Source organism: Vitis vinifera, chromosome 3 (assembly GCF_030704535.1).
Source record: "Vitis vinifera cultivar Pinot Noir 40024 chromosome 3, ASM3070453v1".
NCBI classification, from domain to species: Eukaryota; Viridiplantae; Streptophyta; class Magnoliopsida; order Vitales; family Vitaceae; genus Vitis; species Vitis vinifera.
In genome coordinates, this window is record NC_081807.1 from 1,483,765 (window position 1) to 1,501,628 (window position 17,864).

A 17,864-nucleotide genomic window follows, 5' to 3' on the forward strand; every position below is an offset into this window, starting at 1 on the left:
TTAAAATATGAAAATAAAAAATAAAACTATAAAATGTCAAAATATAAAAAATGTTGGTTTTTTTTTCAAAAATCATCATTTTTTAAATAATAAAACATGAAATAAAATTGAATTGAAAAAATAAAAATAAATTTAAACTAAAATTAATTAATTGTTAAAATATAAATCAAGATAAAATATAATTAGAATTTTATGTATTTTAAAATTATATAATTAAAAAAATAATATTTTTATTTTTATTTTTATTTTTATTTTTATTGCATCATTAAGTATGAAAGAGACTACATCTTCGAAAATAAATTTTCATTAACAAGACAAAAACGTCTCCTTTCTTCCAAATAGTTAACTATAAATACCAAATATTATTTCTAAGTGAGAGGCCATACAAAATACGCCTAGTGTCTAAGTCTTAACATTATTAAATCTTCCATAGCATGGGTCTTGCAGTTTATTAATTTTTCTCCAACTCACTCATAACTGATCTTCCTCTCTCTCTCCCTCTGTTCCTGTCAAGACAGCAGCTTTTCTGGGTTCATGGGGGCTAAACGCTAGTCCCCGACAGTCTTCCCCAACACCCCATTCCTCTCTTTTGCCACCTCTCACTTCCTAAACCCCTTCATTTTTACCGTCTAACTAGCTAAACCATCATGGGTCGTCTCTCTTGCTGCTCTTCCATTTTCATCTTGAACATCTCACTCATGGCCTTTTCCACTGGTATATGGAGTTTTCTCTCGTTTGTTCATCTGGGTTCTTCTCACATTGTCGGAATGTTGACTGGTTTGGGTGATTGTTGTTTCAGGTGTTTTGGGTGCTACATTCACGTTTGTGAACAGGTGCGAGTACACTGTGTGGCCGGGAATTCTCGCAAATGCCGGCAGTGCCAGGCTCGACAGCACTGGCTTCGAGCTACCAAAGGACACTTCCCGTTCGTTTCTGGCTCCGACAGGTTGGTCCGGTAGGTTCTGGGGGCGAACAGGGTGCAACTTTGACGGATCTGGGTTGGGTTCTTGCGTCACTGGCGACTGTGGGTCGGGGACCATCGAATGCAACGGCGCCGGTGCTGCCCCGCCGGCGACACTGGCGGAGTTCACTCTCGGTACCGGCGGGCAGGACTTCTACGACGTGAGCCTCGTCGATGGCTACAACCTGCCGATGATAGTGGAAGGGAGTGGTGGGTCGGGAATGTGCGCGTCGACGGGCTGCACGGTGGATCTCAACCAGGGCTGTCCGGCGGAACTGAAGGTCGGAGACGGCAGCGCGTGCAGGAGCGCGTGCGAAGCGTTTGGGAGCCCGGAGTACTGTTGCAGCGGCGCGTACAGTACGCCCGCCACCTGCCGGCCGTCGGTGTACTCGGAGATGTTCAAGTCCGCTTGCCCCAGATCCTACAGCTATGCCTATGATGATGCCACCAGTACCTTCACATGTGCCGGCGCTGATTATACGGTGACGTTTTGCCCCTCATCTCCAAGGTAAAACCCTAAAAGATCTTTTTTATTTTTTTCATTTTCTTAAATTTTCTTCTGACGGTCACCCATTTCCGCCTTCTGTGTATATTTTTTCCATTTTTCTATGACTTGGGTTGTTTATTCTTTCCAAAAGTGTTTTTCAGAGAACATGGGTTTTAATGAGGTTGTTGACTAATTAATTTCTCTGCAACAATTCATTGATGCGGGTTCTTAATCTGTGGTGCAGTCAGAAATCTTCAAGAGAGTCTTCACCAACGACCACAGGTACTCCAACAGATGAGCCGGGAGTATCAGGGTCCGGAACCTATGAGCAAGGAGTATCAGGGTCCGGAACCTATGAGCCAGGGGCATCAGGGTCCGGAACAATGGGATCAATGACAATCGGCTCAGGGTCAGGCTCAGACTCTGGAGCAATGCTGGCAGATGGGTCATGGTTAGCTGGTTTAGCCATGGGAGACTCAGCCAGGGCTCACTCTCCATCATCATTCGCTGCCTCTTTAGCTCTCTCTTTCCTCCTCTTCTCCTTTGTTTACTTGTAGCCCATCGTTCTGTTAGCTTTCATGGTTTTGGGTTTTCCATGTGAATTCAATTACATATTTTGCAGCCTTAATGGGCATTGTGGGGGGTTTTGCCTTGTGTTTGGGAAAGAAGAAAGCTAACAAATTACTCCAGACTGTGAACCACCCACTTCAAGATTCCCCAGAAATATTCAATGTTAACGTACATACATTAAAAATATTGTCCAGTTTTCAAAGTTCTGTCACTGTAGCCTTAAAGCAAGAAATGGGGATGTGGGGATTGGGGGGTTTCATCTTCTTTGGATTCTTGATTTGTATACTACTGGTTTTGGGTTTTTTCCAGTAGACTCTGGCAAAAGGGTGAGTGAATGATGTGAATGTGTGAGTAGGATTGGTGATGGGTGTGTGAGAAATCATCACTTTGCGGGCATTGCAAGCTTGGCCCAGCTTTTTTTTTTTGTCTGTCCACCATCGAGATGCATCTTTAAATGGGCTCTTTCTCTTTGTTTTCATAATGGTATGTGGGATATAAAGACATGGATAATTAAGCTTTATGTTGGAACTTTTGGCTGGACTTCTAAAAGAAAATGACTTCATCATGTGGCCAACTATGGCCAAATGCAGTCTTGTCTTCCACATACTACAACATGGGAGAATAAAGCCAAAGATTATGGATCATTTATTCTTAGCTTCTTGAAGCAGGCTTGCTGAATTTTTTTACAGAAACTAGTATGAATCCTTCTGGTTTTGTAAAAATTATGTCATTGGATGATTTTACATGTACAGCAATGTTTATGAATAGGGGTAGAGTGAAAGATTTCAACTTCCACCTCAAAAGTACTGAAGAAGACACTGGTCTTTTCACCTTTTCAGAATTTGACCAAGCCCACCGGCCGTAATCCAGGCGTAATTGGAGGAGTGGCTGTCCCAAACTAAAACCTAGCTACTTTGGCTCAAGCCTATTTTCTCATTTTTCTTTTTGACTTCTATAGTAATACTTTAATGCAACATATCATCAGCCGTGAGAGTGATTTTAAGAGGGTTAGAAGGGTTTTCTAAACTTGAATTGGAGAGAGTATATCCATGACTCGTAGGGCAGGGATACAATAATTAAACACATTAGAGAGGCCACGTCTTTTTAAAGGATTTTGTCTCTTGTGCTTGGCCTTGAGCTCACTATGGCAACAACCACAGAAGCTCCAAACATGGTGATATAATGCTGTTCAGCTAATACTTGTCAGTTGGGCAAGATAACATAATGAAAACTGCTGTATATTTCAGTCCTCCCCAACTCTCACAGCCAAACTTGTTCTTCATGGGGGAAAAATTGAAGGTATTGCCCTTTTTTAGGTCACCAGTAGTTGGCAAATCAATAGGTCTACTAGTTGGTATCATGGAACAATTGCATCATGGGCAAGTCGATTTATATTCTGGGTCCTACACACTATCCATCTTCATCATACCTGTAAAGCCTTATCAAGTTCTGCCATTCAAATTAATTATGTGGACAAAGTTCAATAAAACAACGACTTTGTTGGATGATTTGGACAGCATAAGGAAGTGGGAATGGAGGTCAAGAGAAGGCATATTACAATCCATGTTCAAGGGAAAAATAGATGTGAAAGCTGAGTCTGCATTGTGGTAGTTGAGGAAGAAGAAGTTAGGATGAAGACTACGTGGAATCATTGTCATCATAAAAAGGTGAAGTGAAGAATCAGACATGTGAAAAACAAGCTACCTCGATTAGATTGAACATGACCTGCTATAGAAGAGAGTCTGAAATCATTTTCATTGATCCTTTATTTGATTAAGAATTTCAAAAGAAAATATGGGGTTTGCTACTTCTTTATATATGAATAGAGTCCACCCATGACCATTACAATAAGACCAGAAGGTATGAAGATGAATTCCTTTTCTGCATAGTCAAGGAGAAAGCAGTAAGCACAAGGGTTATGGAGCTTTCCTAGGTATCATTATGAAACAGAAGGAAGAAGTGTGGAAGGTGGGATCACAGAGGGAACAGTGCAGTTATGGAGTAGAGTCCCATGCCTAGTCACATGCCTTGGCCTAATGTGGACACAAGAAGGGACATCCCTAACATTTTCCTCATCTTCTAGTGCTTTGAGTTTTGGCATATGTTTAGGGACTCATCCTTCAATCTTAGCATCCAAGGGTCATTAAATTCCCTTCCAACCACATACATCCCTATCAAAACTGTTGAATTTTGACTTAGTATCTGCTGGAATTTGAATTTTGAAGTTTAATATTGCAGCTGGAGTCTTGCACAAAATCTGCAACATTCAAATATTTTCTTGTTTTTATTTGGTCAAGATTTGGTTTCTATTTTATACGAAGTAGTTGTTCATCATCCAATAGCTTGATTTTCTTCTATTCTAATGTCATTTCAGTTACAAGCTCATGTATAAATTCAGCACTCTTCATCAATAAAATGTGTTCCAGCAACCCAAAATACATATTCTGCATAAGTGTTTAAATCTTAGACCAACAAGGACAGTCACTTAAGGGCAATGACCTTCTGAGTAGGGAAGTATGATGAGATTGTGCTCTTTTTTCTCACTCCATACTCCATTTTCTGCGCTTGCACTAGTCCTTTCCTTTATGCACGTTTCGGACTTTAGATCCCTTCATGATGTAGGGGACCATGAATCCAAATGCCCAAATCCACAGCCGAAAAATCGAAAGAAATCGTAAGGAACAATGAAAGAGAAGCAGAGTGATACCATGTCATGGAATTAGAAACACACTCTAGGACTATTGCCATAGTGGAGAGATTGGAGCTTGGCAGCACGTAGAATCCTCCAAATTTCTTGCAAAAATCTACATATTATGTTTCTTGCTAATAGAAAGAAAAATTAATCAGAGACTTCAAGCTACCTAATCATTTTCTCATTGCTTGAATGGGATAAACAAACGTATATCATGTGACTGATGTATTTTTTGTCATTCTGCTATAGTTCTGCCATTGTTAGACCACAGTTAAATCTATATGAGTTTATAGTTGAATGCTGAAGTGTCTGGTTTCATCTCCTCTGCATAGAGAGAATGTTGAATTTGCAGTTCTGTTGCCATATCTTACAGTAACCTGGTATTCACCCAAGAAACCGAAAAAGCTATACGAACCATGGTCATCAGTCTGACCCCCTATCTCCCCAGTTTGCCATTCTTTCAGGATCTTGTCTACCACATCACCAGCAGGGAGGTTATGAAAATTATTATCTGTTAGGCACATTTGGTAACACCCATATGAATGAAGTGCAGTCCACAGCATTATCCCATTCACTGAAGGATGTGAAAAGCCTTCTCTCAGTACTTGTTCTAGATATACAGCCTGTAAAGGAGACAAGGCAAGGGAAAAAAACTCAGCCCTTTGAGGGAAATGATGTTTGAAGAAATGTTAATGAAGGGTTTTTCTTGCTCACCTGTGTTTCCTTGCTAAGTGTATTGCTGATATCTATTTCTGTGAGCCAAATGGGAAGCTGCAGAGTGGCCAACTTGTCTAGGATAGCCCTGATAAGAGGAGGGTTTGGTATTGTGAAATGGCCCTCAAGGCCAATTCCACTCATGGTTGCTCCACCCCTGCTGAGCTCTCTTAGCCTTGAAATATATGCATCCACTGTTGAATTCACATCACTGCAAGTCTCCACCACATTAAAATCATTCATGAAGAGGGTTGCTAGGGGGTCTGACTCGTGTGCAGTCTCATAGAAATGCAGGGTGGCATCAGGGCCTAGCCGCTGCTCATAGAAATCAAAGTGAAGCATTTCATTACTAACATCCCAATGTACAAATTCATCTTTGTACTTGCTCATTAGACTTTGAATCCTGTTGTTGACAGCTGATTGTAGGGCAGGGCCTGAAAGGTTCCGAACCCATGCAGGCGTGTACTTGGGGTCCTCCCAGAAGATATTGTGCCCTCTAGCAACAATCTGGTTTGCTCGGACGAATTCCAACATTTGGTCTGCTAAGGCATAGGTGATGTTCCCAGGATCAGGCTCTGTTGCATACCACTTGAGCTCATTTTCAAACACTGCAGCATTGAATCGCTTCACGAACCAGTTCTGAAAAATTGGAAGAATTTGAATTTTGTGTCTTTCTGCTTTCTAAGGTGCCATCTTAAAGATTTTGTGTAGACACTACCGACCTGATAAGGCAAATTCCCAAGAATGGTCTTTGCTATAGCAGATCCAAATGGGAAATCCTTTGAGACTTGATCTACTGTAATTTCTGCTCCTTGCAGCCTCTCTCCCTGTGTGTTTGCTACATGGATTGTGACTGCACGTTTCCTTTCCTACAAGAAGTCATTCATTTTCTCAATGATCAAACAAGGGCCTAAGAGGGAAAGGGCTTCTAGTACTCACAGTGTTGATTATATATTGTTGATTTGTGCTCCACTCCTGATCGGTGAACGGCTGCAAAGAAGCACTTGTGATTGCTAAATCAACAGCTCTCTCATCTGAATTCTGCAAAACTGAAGAATCATCAGACAAAAACCTGGCCTTCTCAATCTTTTCAATTTCATTTCTCTGTTTTCATCTCATTTTATAACCTGATTCTTCATTAGTACCAGTATCCATCTGATTCTTAATATCTTTAATTACCTGAAAGAAGAGGAGAGAGTAATCCAAGGGTTCATCAAGAACGAACCCACCCTTTAGAAAAGACCAGCATCCACGCCTAGCAGTAACCGTCCCTACACAGTTGATTGTTTTTTTTTCTGACATTAGGCTTGCCCTTATAGGAGCTGAGTCTGCACCCTTTATCTTCACCCAACCTGTTGACACCAAATGTAGCAGAAATGAATCAACCCCACCAACTATATAATGCCATAAAGCCCTAGAAACAATTTGCTTAATGATCTACTGTTCAATTTTCTTACATAATCATTTCATTATCCAAGTGATCCCTAGAGAAAAGCCATTTAGCTTTAGGCAAAAAGTTACTAATTTCAATGTAGAAAAGAGAAAAGAACTCAACTGGAGAAACAGTACTTGGTGCCAGTGGTGAGGTTGCGCAGGACGAAGGCGGGAGAATAAACACCATCAGCGAGCACACGTGGGATATCCCAGCGGGCGCCTTTGAGGATCCCACCATTGTAAAGAGGGCCCTCGGCCCGAGTTTTGCACTGCCAGAGGTAAGTGAAAATGATGAATCAACACCCACAAACAACATAAGACTCATCGAAGATGTGACCTCGTTATATACTATTATTACGTTAATAATACAGCTTCAATGATATAAGATGAAACAATTCAATATGGGAATGCCTGCTGTTTTTTGGTTGTCTCTTGCCTTAGAAAGCTGGAGAGATAAACACAACATCAACTGAAAAATCTATACAGCAAATGCCCTGGTTTGGTGCTTACCTGAGTGTAGGCAGAAAAATCATATAGAGGCCCATCTGCAGTATTGGACACCAAATCAAAAAATGAAAAAACCCCCATCAACATAAGATACTGAAACCAATGTGGGTGTGAAAGAGAGAGATGGTACCATAAGGAGCAGCTAATGGAGGGTCTGCAAGGAAGAAGAGAAGCAGGAAGCAAAAGGGCAGACCATACATCATGCTCTTGGTCTCTGCTCAGACCCTGAAGCTGCCAAAAACATACAAAACCCTCATAACTCTTTCATGAAATGAGGTAGGTTGCACAGAGAGAGAACGGGAGAGAGAGAGAGAGAGAGAGAGAGCTCACAAGGGAAATAGTGCAGGTTCTGAGTAGCCCCGTGCCTTGCTCACATGCAAGGCAGTAAGGGAGGCCTTCATGTGAATATAAGCTGGGGTACAACTCAAATCTCATGCCTTTGAGTGTGGTGGCACTGGTATAGAAGTTAAGGGATTAGTCCTTGTTAACCTTTACTGAAAATCATCAATGATATAATTTATTATTGGCTCAGACCCCATCAACGCATCCGGCAACACTTTTATTCCTTCATTTGGCTTTATTGATCTCTTCTTAAGGACCAATGTTTAGTCTGCCTTTTTGGTTTGAGGAGAGTCAAAAAAGGGTAATTGCTTAATGACAAGCCGTGTGGACCCTAGCATTGTTCTCAAAAGTAAGCGTGGCACAACTTATAATTTTCTGTCAGTTCATTCAATGTTTTCTTTTTGTAGATGAGCAACCAACCTATTTAGAAGTCATGGTTGAACTCCTTGCCAATGGGTGAAAGATTTCTCCTCTTTGCATTCATTACAATTCTTATTATACATGTGTTATAATGGGAAGATAAGTCATAATATCATATAGAAAAGAAGAATCAAAATCATCGGCGAGAGTGAATTTGGTTTCTATATTAATGAATTTTTTATTCATATTTTCATTCTGAAAATCAATCCAAACATTAATGAACGATAATTGAATTGATTTCTTATTCATATTCTCTAATTTAGCATTTCAAACAAACCTCGAAGAAATCGATTTTGGTTTTTTCATAAAGGAATCAAACATTTCTCATGTTTTTATGTAATCTTCATGCATGTGTGAGATCAATTACTTATACATAGGAAAAATGTGTATGATTCAAGTAAAAACAAAAATGCCCATCAAGCTTGATATTCAACTCCAACACTAGACAAACCATAATAACTTGCTTTTGGGTGATCATTGCATAATGACAAGCCTAATTATCATTTCCACACTCTTTGGGCAATTTCAAAAAATTAGTGCCTTTTAAATTGTTAATCCAATTAGAGAAATATAATCCAATTAGAGAAATATTGAATATTTGGTGCTAATAAATTAATTTATAAAAAGCATGGGGATTAAGATGAAATTAACTATAAAATTAGGTGTTTTTTAACAAAAATAAATCATTGTAATGAGTTTGAGATCCAAAACTCTATCATGTGTAAGAATTTTAAAAGCAGAGCCATTTTGAATTATTAGTTATTACCACTCAAAAAAACACCAAAATAAGATGAAGTTACAACCAAATGTGAACAAAAGGTTTGGATCTAGCAGAAGAGGAGATGAACCAGAGAAGAATGGTACAAATTAAAATTCGGTGAGAATGGGATTGAAGGCAGAGGAGAGGAGGGCCGACCCATAATTGAGGGATTTGTCCTTCCTTGGTGGGGGTTTTTTGGAGGGTGGCCTTACATGGGTCCCCAGAGATTCATATATTGGATGCTACCTCTTGAGCAGTGACCCCACGATGGGGTAATTGAGCAGTCCTCCACTGTCTGTGGCAGTGGTCTCACGGCTGAATTTGCACGCCAGGATTATAGCAATGGACCATTGGGTTCACACGCTCAATCAATGGTGATGATATGTGGCATATTTTACTGCAGAAAAATGTTAAATTACTATCCCCAATTTCTATATTATTTAGGGAACATTGAATAAAAATTGAAAAAATTGGATTTAGTGTTGTAGGCCTGTAAGATGAGCCCAACTACATTAGACGGGCTAAACTAGAAGGTGGTCATTCAAGGCTGTGGAAGAGACAAAAGGCCCAAGATAGAAGAGAAGAATATCCAACTACAGCTGAGCCCATTCCCAAAAGGGCCAGTGTAAGAGTAGACTACAAAATCAACGGACCATGCAGTGCAGAACTCAAACAACAAAGGAACATTGAGCTCACGAAATTTAAAATAAAAAAAAAAAACAAAAATTGCACATAACTATGACCAAAAATACAACAAACAATCAATCAATCCCCATAGTACAAATCTAGAATGAAGATCAAACCATATGGTACTTCATGACCAAATGGCATGTTCAGCAACATCATGTAGAAAACCTACATAAGGCAGCGCATCTAGAACAAGTACCTGGCCATATGATCTTTTTTGATAATATGGGAATGATTTATTTTTCAGATTAGAACATTTCTCTTGAGAAATGCCCATCAAGCTATCGTTGTTCAACATAAGAGTATCACTGGGCAAAAGCCCGTCAATCTTATGTTTCTTCTCATCTGGTCTCGTCCCGTCTCTTTGGGATTGTGAGCATTTATCGGCTGTTGGATGGGGCCGCTGGCTTCTTTGATCTCTTGCTCGCGCGAATCTTGGAGTAAACATTCTTTGTTCTAATTGCCAGTAGGACGTCTAAGCCAAACCCGATAATGCATGATAAGGCCATTACCACGAACACCAGCCTGTAACAGTGGGGGCCTATGCATGTGGTGCCACCTCCTGCTGTGCGGGTAGCATGGGCGTCATACAACAAGCCAGCAAGCAGGCCGGAGAAGAGGAAGGAGCCAAGGGGGAGGTTGAGGATTAGAATGTTGTAGATGAGACCATAATATTTCAGGCCAAACAGTTCAGAAGCAATGGGGACTGTGACAGCGAGACGAACTCCATAGCAAATCCCTACCACGACTGAACCAATGTATAGTGAGCCAGGCAAAGCCATGGCCATCACAACATACCCAACTGCCATCAGAATCTGAGAAGCTGCATTCCAGAAAGGTCTTGGTGTTCCAGCTTTTCTGCAAATTTGAAACCGAGCATAAGACTACTAAATCATTCTGCATTGAGTACAGCTATTAAAAAGTTTGTCCAAAGTCCTAGGAGTTAGCCAAGGGCATATGGCAGTTGATTACATGGTCTTGAGTAGATAGAGTATCTCCTAGTCCAGAAAATCAAGCTTTGAATCCATCCATCATACAATGGAAATTAGTTAACCTACTTGCATTTGCCGGTATTTTAGGGGGAAACCTGTCGACTTAAGCCTATACTAGGCATTGACAACAACCCAACAAAGATTGCATTGGTATGAACTCACATTTTCTTGCCAAAGAAAAAGAAACAACCCACTTTGGGTGGACTCGACTGTCAAATGGGACTCATATGTATGGTCTTGATCGAACTTTTACCATGGAATTATGGAATAAGAAGGCACGAAATGTAGCCCTAGAACTATTTTGGATTCAGATAGTGTGGTTAAGAATGGACCAGGGTAACATCCAAGAGGTGGGCAGATTGTCAATTTGGAAATCGGGTGGGGGTAGGACCTGACCAATTTGTTTGGGGTTCATCCCTTCACCCTCCCAAATGGACAAATTTTGCCACAGCACTTTTCCTTTAGACTTAAAGCCAAAAGGGATCCGATGGTTAGGACTGCAAGCGAAGGCATCACATGATCTTCACACAGACCAGTTAAACAACTTAATTCTTTCAATCATCATCAACCACTTACATCATGCTGTGGATTGATCAGGAACCTTTTATGTTGAAAAGAACTTAGGAGCGTTTTTTCTGTTAGCCGAAACTTTTCATTGAAAAGAACTTGGGCGAGTTTCTTTCTGTTAACCGAACACCTCAGAGACCTTTCTTTAAGATTTTTTTCCCCTGAAAAAGGCCAGTTAACAGGAACATGAAGAAAATTGTTCTTGTTTTGTGTTAAAACAGCCTGCAACAGAAATTCTGAAACTCTTTCACCGCTTCAATTTTCAAAGTCCAAAAGCAGGTTTGAGGAAAATGTGCTTGGAAGACAAAACCGAACGTGTCTCTAATAATTCAAAGTTGTACTGGGATCCCACCATGTGGGTACTTGTGGGACAAAGGGATTATTCACGAGTCCCTACCGAAAAGCAGAAGAAAATTCCTAGAAACTCAAAACCTCCAAAAACAGGGAGACTCAGCTTGGAATTATGAGTCCCTGATTGAAATCGTACGAATTCAAAGGACGGAGTACGGATTTTCTAACCTTTCTCCTAACTGAAAGAGGGAGCACCCCACCAAGATTAAGCTGTTAGGATACTTTTCTCTCTTGATCCCCCTCACTTTGACCCCTAAAATATCCACCCATCACAAGGAAAAGAAAAAAATTTCCAAGGGGGGACCCTAAGATGGTGATCACCAGAACAGTATCGACCAGAAGTTAGGTCTTGGAGAGGGGTTGCAAACAACAGTCCAGCCACGATGTTTCCTCCATCCAAAAAGTCAATAATGAGCTAAACCGACCTACAAGGTAAACAAACATTAAACAATAATGTACCACCACCCTCGCACTGTACTAACAAAAACCCAGAGGAAGTTTCTGTTCAAGACCCCATTCCTGGAATGTCTTCTTCAACTTTTGACATGAACTTAATGGATTGGCATCAAACCAGTACAAAATTCAGATATGAAATTGCCCTGCTCCTCTACTAAGACCATTTGACTTCAACCTCAAATTCCAAAACAGAGTGTTCATAATTATGTTCTAAAACCCAAGAATGGTTAGAATATTCCATGGAACTATATGAACAAGTGCCACTAAAAAATCAAAGCAGAAGTATAATAAGATTCATGGATGATTATAATTAGCAAGTAGGCAGTTGAAGTGGTAGTTAAAACTTACCCTATGAAGTATTCTGAAACTGAACCGGATAAAATTCGGCCGAAAAATCCCCAAATGCTTGTGAGGGAGACGAAAATGGAGACATCCACGTAGCCGAGAGCTAGACCCATTTGTCCCATGTTATTCATAACAGCCAAACCAGTGCCAACTCCACAGAGGAAGGATGCAAAGAGTATCCAGAAATCAGTGGTGCTGATTGCTTCAATAATTGTGTGATCCTCCCCAATTGACGGCCGGGGTCGTTTGATTTCCACCACAGGCTCCACCTTTTCCTCCGATGCCGGAGCCGCCATTTCCGGCTGACTGTTTTGACTCAGGAGGGTTTCGGTGATTAGACCCTCGATGTCGGAACTGGGTTTTGAACCGGACCGGTTAAAATCCTGTAGCATGAAATAGAGAGGGATTGAGAGAGGGCAAGCCAGGAGGAAGAGCAGGACGACGGCGAATGCCTGAGAGAGGATGCGGCTATGGGAGCCGGTGACGTCGAAGGTGAGGAGATAGACGGCGAGGACGACGGCGACGATGTTGAAGAGGTTGAAGAATTTGGTCTCTTCCTTCTCGCCGGCTGCGGTGGACGACGAAGGGACCTCGCGGAGGAAGAGAATAGCGGAGAGGCAGACAAGAAGGGGGATGATGGCGAGCATGAGGAGGAAGATGGCGGGGTCGTCGGCAAAGAGAGCAGTGCAGAGGTCAGTGAAAATGGCGGTGCTCAGACCCACGTAACCCTTCAATATTCCGGAGACCGGACCTCGATTCGTCCGGAAGTTTCGGATGCATGTCACCAGAACCGCCGTGTTCATCCATGTCGTACTGTTGCCTCCCATGCATAGAAATATACACATCTGCAACACATACTCATCTCTCTATTAGTATTTCGAAATCATTTTTCTTGCTTTTTAAAGCAGAAACATCAACCTATCTAATACTAATTTTTAGCTTTAAAAGTCCATCAGAAGGAATTATCAAAGCAAAGCTTGCTTTGCCTTGTCCAAACAAGGACTCATCGAAGAACTTTCTTGCTTCTGAAAACAGAGTCTGATTTCTGAAAGCAAAAAGCACTTCCAAAATTCTATCAACAAAAACCCAAAATTCATTTGAAAAGCTTCTGGTGTTTTCCCAAATGCTTTAAATGCACTTTCTCAAAATGCCCACCTGCCAATAGGGAAGCGGCTGGATTTTCCGGCTGACGACCAGCCATTGAACCCCATACCCGACAAGCCCTTCAATCGACCCAATAAGAAGCATCATCGGAGTGGACAACCGGTCGGAGGCGAGACCGGAGAGGAGGCCAAACGCCTTGCCCACATCCTTGGCAACAGAGAGGTTGTTGAGTTGCAACTGGGTGAGAGCCATTAACGATTTGAGAGCATCTGAGTAGTTGGAAAAAGTGTAGTTGTTGCCGGAGATGGACTGAACCCAAACGGCCGTCACAAACCCCAGCCATTTTCTGGAGGAGGACGCTGGAGATAGGTGGAAGCCCATTGTTGCGGATTCCTACAATCTACCAGTCTCGCGGAGAAGGAGGTTGCAGATGATTGAAGGAGGAAGTTGAATTGAACGGTCGGTGGCGTTGAAACGCAGCGTTTCGTATTTATGTTAGATTTTGGGTGAATGGAATATTCGAATTTTGATTGGTGACTGCATCCTCCACCGCGACACATAGAATTTTTATTTTTTTTCGTTTTGTTTTTTAGAAAAAAATAAAAAAACAAAATAAGTAAATAATATATCTGAAAAAAGGTTAGAAAATGTACAAATTCTTAATTAATATAGATTGTTCTTTCTAACAAAAATATTGTATAAAATATTTTATTATAATATTAGATTTCTTGCAATAAATACAAATTATTGAAAATATTTCTATAAATATTATAAATTATAAGAAAAAAAAAGAAGATAAAAACGACTTTTAGAGATTATAATAGATAGAATTGTGAGAAATATCGGCACATGTAGTGAAAAGATTTTCTTTCATCAATCAAAGTCATGTTAAATATTTGAAAGAGTTGTAAGGAAAGCTGTTGAAAATACGAGTAGAAAAGGTCTTGAGATGAAGTTGTAGAGAAAATAGATATAAATAGAGATGTGAGAAATAACAGGAGATGCCGATGGAGTCGGACTCGTAGTTTAAGGTTTGAATATAAATAATCGGGAAACACGGGATATTTGAGAACTTATATAATTTTATCATTTATAATTTTTTTATATAGCATACTTAAATAAGCCATGTTAAAACCTTATATATATTTTTATTTAAGTGATCAAACTATCACATCAATTTAATGTTAAAAAAAATTATTATAAAAAATTATCCTTATTTGATTAACCGAATAAATAGAAAGATTTTTTTAGTTTTAATAACTTTAATTATATAAACCAATAATAAAAAGGATAATTAAATATTGATTTTCCTAATCAATTTAATAATTTTTTAAAATAATCCCTTTTTATAAGGTAGATTGTATTTAATTTAATATATATATATTATATGAAAATGAATATTATGGATTTTTGAATTTTTATATTTGAATAAAATATATAAAAGTAGAACTTTGCTTATAAAAAATTATTTCCTGCAAATAAAATAAATAATAATAATTGTAATATTACGGCATTATAAGGTTGCTGAGAAAGTTGGCGCCAGGTATTCAATAACTAGACGTTTCCTCCATATCAATTTCTTCAATCTTTTTCTCGAGAAAACTGTTTGCCGGGAAAACCGAAAGTAAAGGGCAGAGACTTTTCTTGGTGTAGCCGACAAGCCACCCATTGGTTTTGAAATGACGTTTTTCCGGCACGCGCAAACGCACCCCCACAAGTTTTGTAGTTGGTATATGGAACGGAATTCAATGGAAACGACACCCATATGTTTCGTAGTTTGCCCACCAAATTAAACTGTCATGTTTTACAAATGTTTTTAATAATAATAATAATAATATTATGACCGACTCCCCTAAAATCAATTACTATTAAAAAAAAGACACATATCGTAGTCTTATAACGTATTCATCCAAGCATCTATGTCGAATACTAGGGAAGTTGATGGACACAGCTCTGATACCATTTATAGAACTTCAGATGCTATCAACTCTCTTAAAAGCAATTGCTGTTAGAAAATGAACATACCCTAAGTATTTATCAAAATTTTCACAACGAACACAAAGAGAGTTGATGGGATATGGTCAACCTTACGTGAACAATTATTATTATTATTATTATTATTTCAACTAAGAAATCAATATTTTGAATATGGAAAGAATTATTATAGTTTTATGGAAGTGTTAAAAAAAAAAGACACTATAAAATAGACTCACCTTTGAACTCTTAAAAAAATGAAAGGAAAAAGACAATAATTAGTATCATATTTGGTTTAATTTTCTTTCTCGAGTTTGTTTTTAAAAGTTTTAAGGGGAAAAAATAATTAAACAAGTTAAGAAAAGATAAATAAATAAATTTAAATTTGATAAATTATATTTATATGTTTTTTAAAACTTTTTAAACTTTTATATATATATATATATATATATAAATTAAATGATTTAAAAATATACAAACTTCTAAATAATTTAAAATGTATATTTTATGATAAACTAAACAAAAACGCTTTCTTAATGCACTTGAACAATCAAACAAGAGTAATTTTTTGAAATTTTTTTCTTGAAGAACCAAATATAGTTGTAAACTTATTATAAGTGATATTTTAGATTTAAAAAATTGTTTCTTAAATTTTATCAAACACCCTTTAAATAAAAAAATATTTTTAGATTAAAAATATTTTTTAAAATCAATATCAAATAGACTTTTAATAATATAATTTTCTAAAATAAAATCATATTAACAAAATAATTATAATTGAGTTTTAAGTAAAAGATGAGTTCATTGTATAAAAAAAAAAATCATATTTTCAAAAGATGAATTCAACATACAAACTTTTAGGTTGTAAAGTGAATTCGTCTTTTTAAAAGACGAATTAGTATCATAAATTTAGTATCATATTTTGTATTTATTTTTTAAATAATTATTTTTTAATAATATTTAAAAAAAAAAAAAAAAAAAAAAGGCCCCATGCTAAATAGCCAAAATTGAATTTTGTCCATTTTTGATACCCTGTGATTTGGTGTTTTACATATAAATGCGTGTCCTTGATAGATAACCACTTGGTCTTATCTCTATCGCCAACTTTTCTTGACCAAACACGTCCTCTTTCTCACCAGACCCATCGCCCATCATGGTCTCCATCGAAATTTAATCTTGAGCTTAAGGTCTCTCACCAGACCCATCATGGTCTCCATCAAAATTTAATCTTGATCTTGAGGGCTCAACCTCTTGAGAGTGATACGAAAGTGCTCTGATTTTCCGGGAATCCAATCACCAAATTGGAAAAAATTTCTGGGTTATGGCGGGGTTGAAGGCAACTTATCAAAGCTCCTAGCGGGTGGGCCTGGACAGGAAGATGTCCCATTCAGAATGTCCTGTTCGATTGCTTATCAACATCTCAATATCCAGAAGTATCTATCAATATGTACGGCTTTTGTCTTGGATTTGATTTAGAGGAGACAGGGTGATCTCTTTCCTGTGGGTGGTGGGCCTTTGTTTTTATTTTTTTGTAAGTCTTGGAAAATGAGGATTTATATCTGCTATGATTTTTTGATGGGTAAAAAATAAAAATTACTTAATATAAGAGCTTTAATAATTCAACATTAATTCATTTTCTAAACTCAAGTGCATTAACTAAGCTTAGATTATCGAGAATATACAAATTCACCTCACCTAAATTCATCTCATCTCAAAATGAAGATCATGAAAAGAGACGACCTCCAAACTTACATATTAACCTAATTGATCGATCTACAACTAAAAAGTAATATTCAACTACCCTTGTCCTCACATGATTGAAGGTGAATAAAAAATTTGCATCAACAACAAATAAATGATTTATATAAAGCCCTTATCGTGAAGTATGAAGTAATTTTATAACTCTTGCTTCTAATCACTTGGATAAGAGCATTAACAATTCAACATCAATTCATTTTTTAAACTTAAGTGCATTAATTAAGTTTAGATTAATGAGAGTACACAAATTCATCTCACCGCAAAATAAGGATCATGAAGAGAGACGACCTCCAAACTTACATATTGACCTAAAATTGCTCTTGTCCTTACATGCCCAAAGTTTTATCAGAAAGATTGCAACAACAACAGAGCAGTAGCTTAGATAAAGCCCTCGTTATGAAGGAATGAATTGCTCCATAACTCTTACAATCACTTAAAAATTTGTGTAAAATTTCTCATAGAGGTTCTTCCTTTGTAGGAAATTCCTCTTTGAAGTTAAGAGGGAACCAAGAAGAGGTAGAATAAAATTTCAGAAGAATTTTGGCTTCTTCGATTCGTGTTTTGGGATGTTTTTGTTTTGAGTCTTATGAGAAAACATGTGGAGAAAAAAAGTGATAAGCACTGAGTCAGAGTGGGCAACAATCGAGGCATGGATTTGGCCCGGGCCGAATGAAGACATAAACAGCTCAGCTGAGAGCCTGAGAGCTGCATGTGCTTTTGAATGTGTCTGATAGTGTGATTTT

General features: G+C 38.4%; 3 protein-coding genes across 3 annotated transcripts; 1 reads left to right on the forward strand and 2 right to left on the reverse strand.

Annotated features, from left to right (window-relative positions):
• Positions 1-381: 381 nt before the first annotated feature.
• On the forward strand, positions 382-2,220 carry LOC100265907 (thaumatin-like protein 1). Its single transcript, XM_002277512.5, has 3 exons — positions 382-714; positions 800-1,469; positions 1,693-2,220. The coding sequence occupies exons 1-3, from the start codon at positions 648-650 to the stop codon at positions 2,003-2,005; spliced, it is 1,050 nt and encodes a 349-aa protein (XP_002277548.1). The 5' UTR covers positions 382-647; the 3' UTR covers positions 2,006-2,220.
• A 2,485-nt stretch (positions 2,221-4,705) lies between these two features.
• Positions 4,706-7,816, reverse strand: LOC100248768 (endo-1,4-beta-xylanase 5). Its single transcript, XM_010648691.2, has 9 exons — positions 7,696-7,816; positions 7,496-7,596; positions 7,369-7,403; positions 6,980-7,127; positions 6,604-6,776; positions 6,364-6,465; positions 6,147-6,293; positions 5,425-6,063; positions 4,706-5,333 (listed from the first exon to the last, which is right to left on the reverse strand). The coding sequence occupies exons 2-9, from the start codon at positions 7,566-7,568 to the stop codon at positions 4,998-5,000; spliced, it is 1,653 nt and encodes a 550-aa protein (XP_010646993.1). The 5' UTR covers positions 7,569-7,596; positions 7,696-7,816; the 3' UTR covers positions 4,706-4,997.
• A 1,771-nt stretch (positions 7,817-9,587) lies between these two features.
• Positions 9,588-13,919, reverse strand: LOC100260696 (protein NUCLEAR FUSION DEFECTIVE 4). Its single transcript, XM_002277659.4, has 3 exons — positions 13,441-13,919; positions 12,289-13,130; positions 9,588-10,432 (listed from the first exon to the last, which is right to left on the reverse strand). Exons 1-3 carry the CDS (start codon positions 13,768-13,770, stop codon positions 9,955-9,957), a joined length of 1,650 nt encoding a protein of 549 aa, XP_002277695.1. The 5' UTR covers positions 13,771-13,919; the 3' UTR covers positions 9,588-9,954.
• Positions 13,920-17,864: the final 3,945 nt, after the last annotated feature.

What these genes read in the sequence shown, in the direction of transcription:
- LOC100260696 (XM_002277659.4), bottom strand. Translation starts at nt 13,770, where the DNA reads ATGGGCTTCCACCTATCTCCAGCGTCCTCCTCCAGAAAATGGCTGGGG. An exon ending in AGCCGCTTCCCTATTGGCAG is followed by an intron (nt 13,131 to 13,440) that starts GTGGGCATTTTG and finishes TATGTGTTGCAG; the next exon opens with ATGTGTATATTTCTATGCAT. An exon ending in GTTTCAGAATACTTCATAGG is followed by an intron (nt 10,433 to 12,288) that starts GTAAGTTTTAAC and finishes TCAAATTTGCAG; the next exon opens with AAAAGCTGGAACACCAAGAC.
- LOC100265907 (XM_002277512.5), top strand. Translation starts at nt 648, where the DNA reads ATGGGTCGTCTCTCTTGCTGCTCTTCCATTTTCATCTTGAACATCTCA. An exon ending in ACTCATGGCCTTTTCCACTG is followed by an intron (nt 715 to 799) that starts GTATATGGAGTT and finishes TTGTTGTTTCAG; the next exon opens with GTGTTTTGGGTGCTACATTC. An exon ending in TTTTGCCCCTCATCTCCAAG is followed by an intron (nt 1,470 to 1,692) that starts GTAAAACCCTAA and finishes TCTGTGGTGCAG; the next exon opens with TCAGAAATCTTCAAGAGAGT.
- LOC100248768 (XM_010648691.2), bottom strand. Translation starts at nt 7,568, where the DNA reads ATGATGTATGGTCTGCCCTTTTGCTTCCTGCTTCTCTTCTTCCTTGCA. An exon ending in ATTTTTCTGCCTACACTCAG is followed by an intron (nt 7,128 to 7,368) that starts GTAAGCACCAAA and finishes TACCTCTGGCAG; the next exon opens with TGCAAAACTCGGGCCGAGGG. An exon ending in CACTTAGCAAGGAAACACAG is followed by an intron (nt 5,334 to 5,424) that starts GTGAGCAAGAAA and finishes TCTCCTTTACAG; the next exon opens with GCTGTATATCTAGAACAAGT.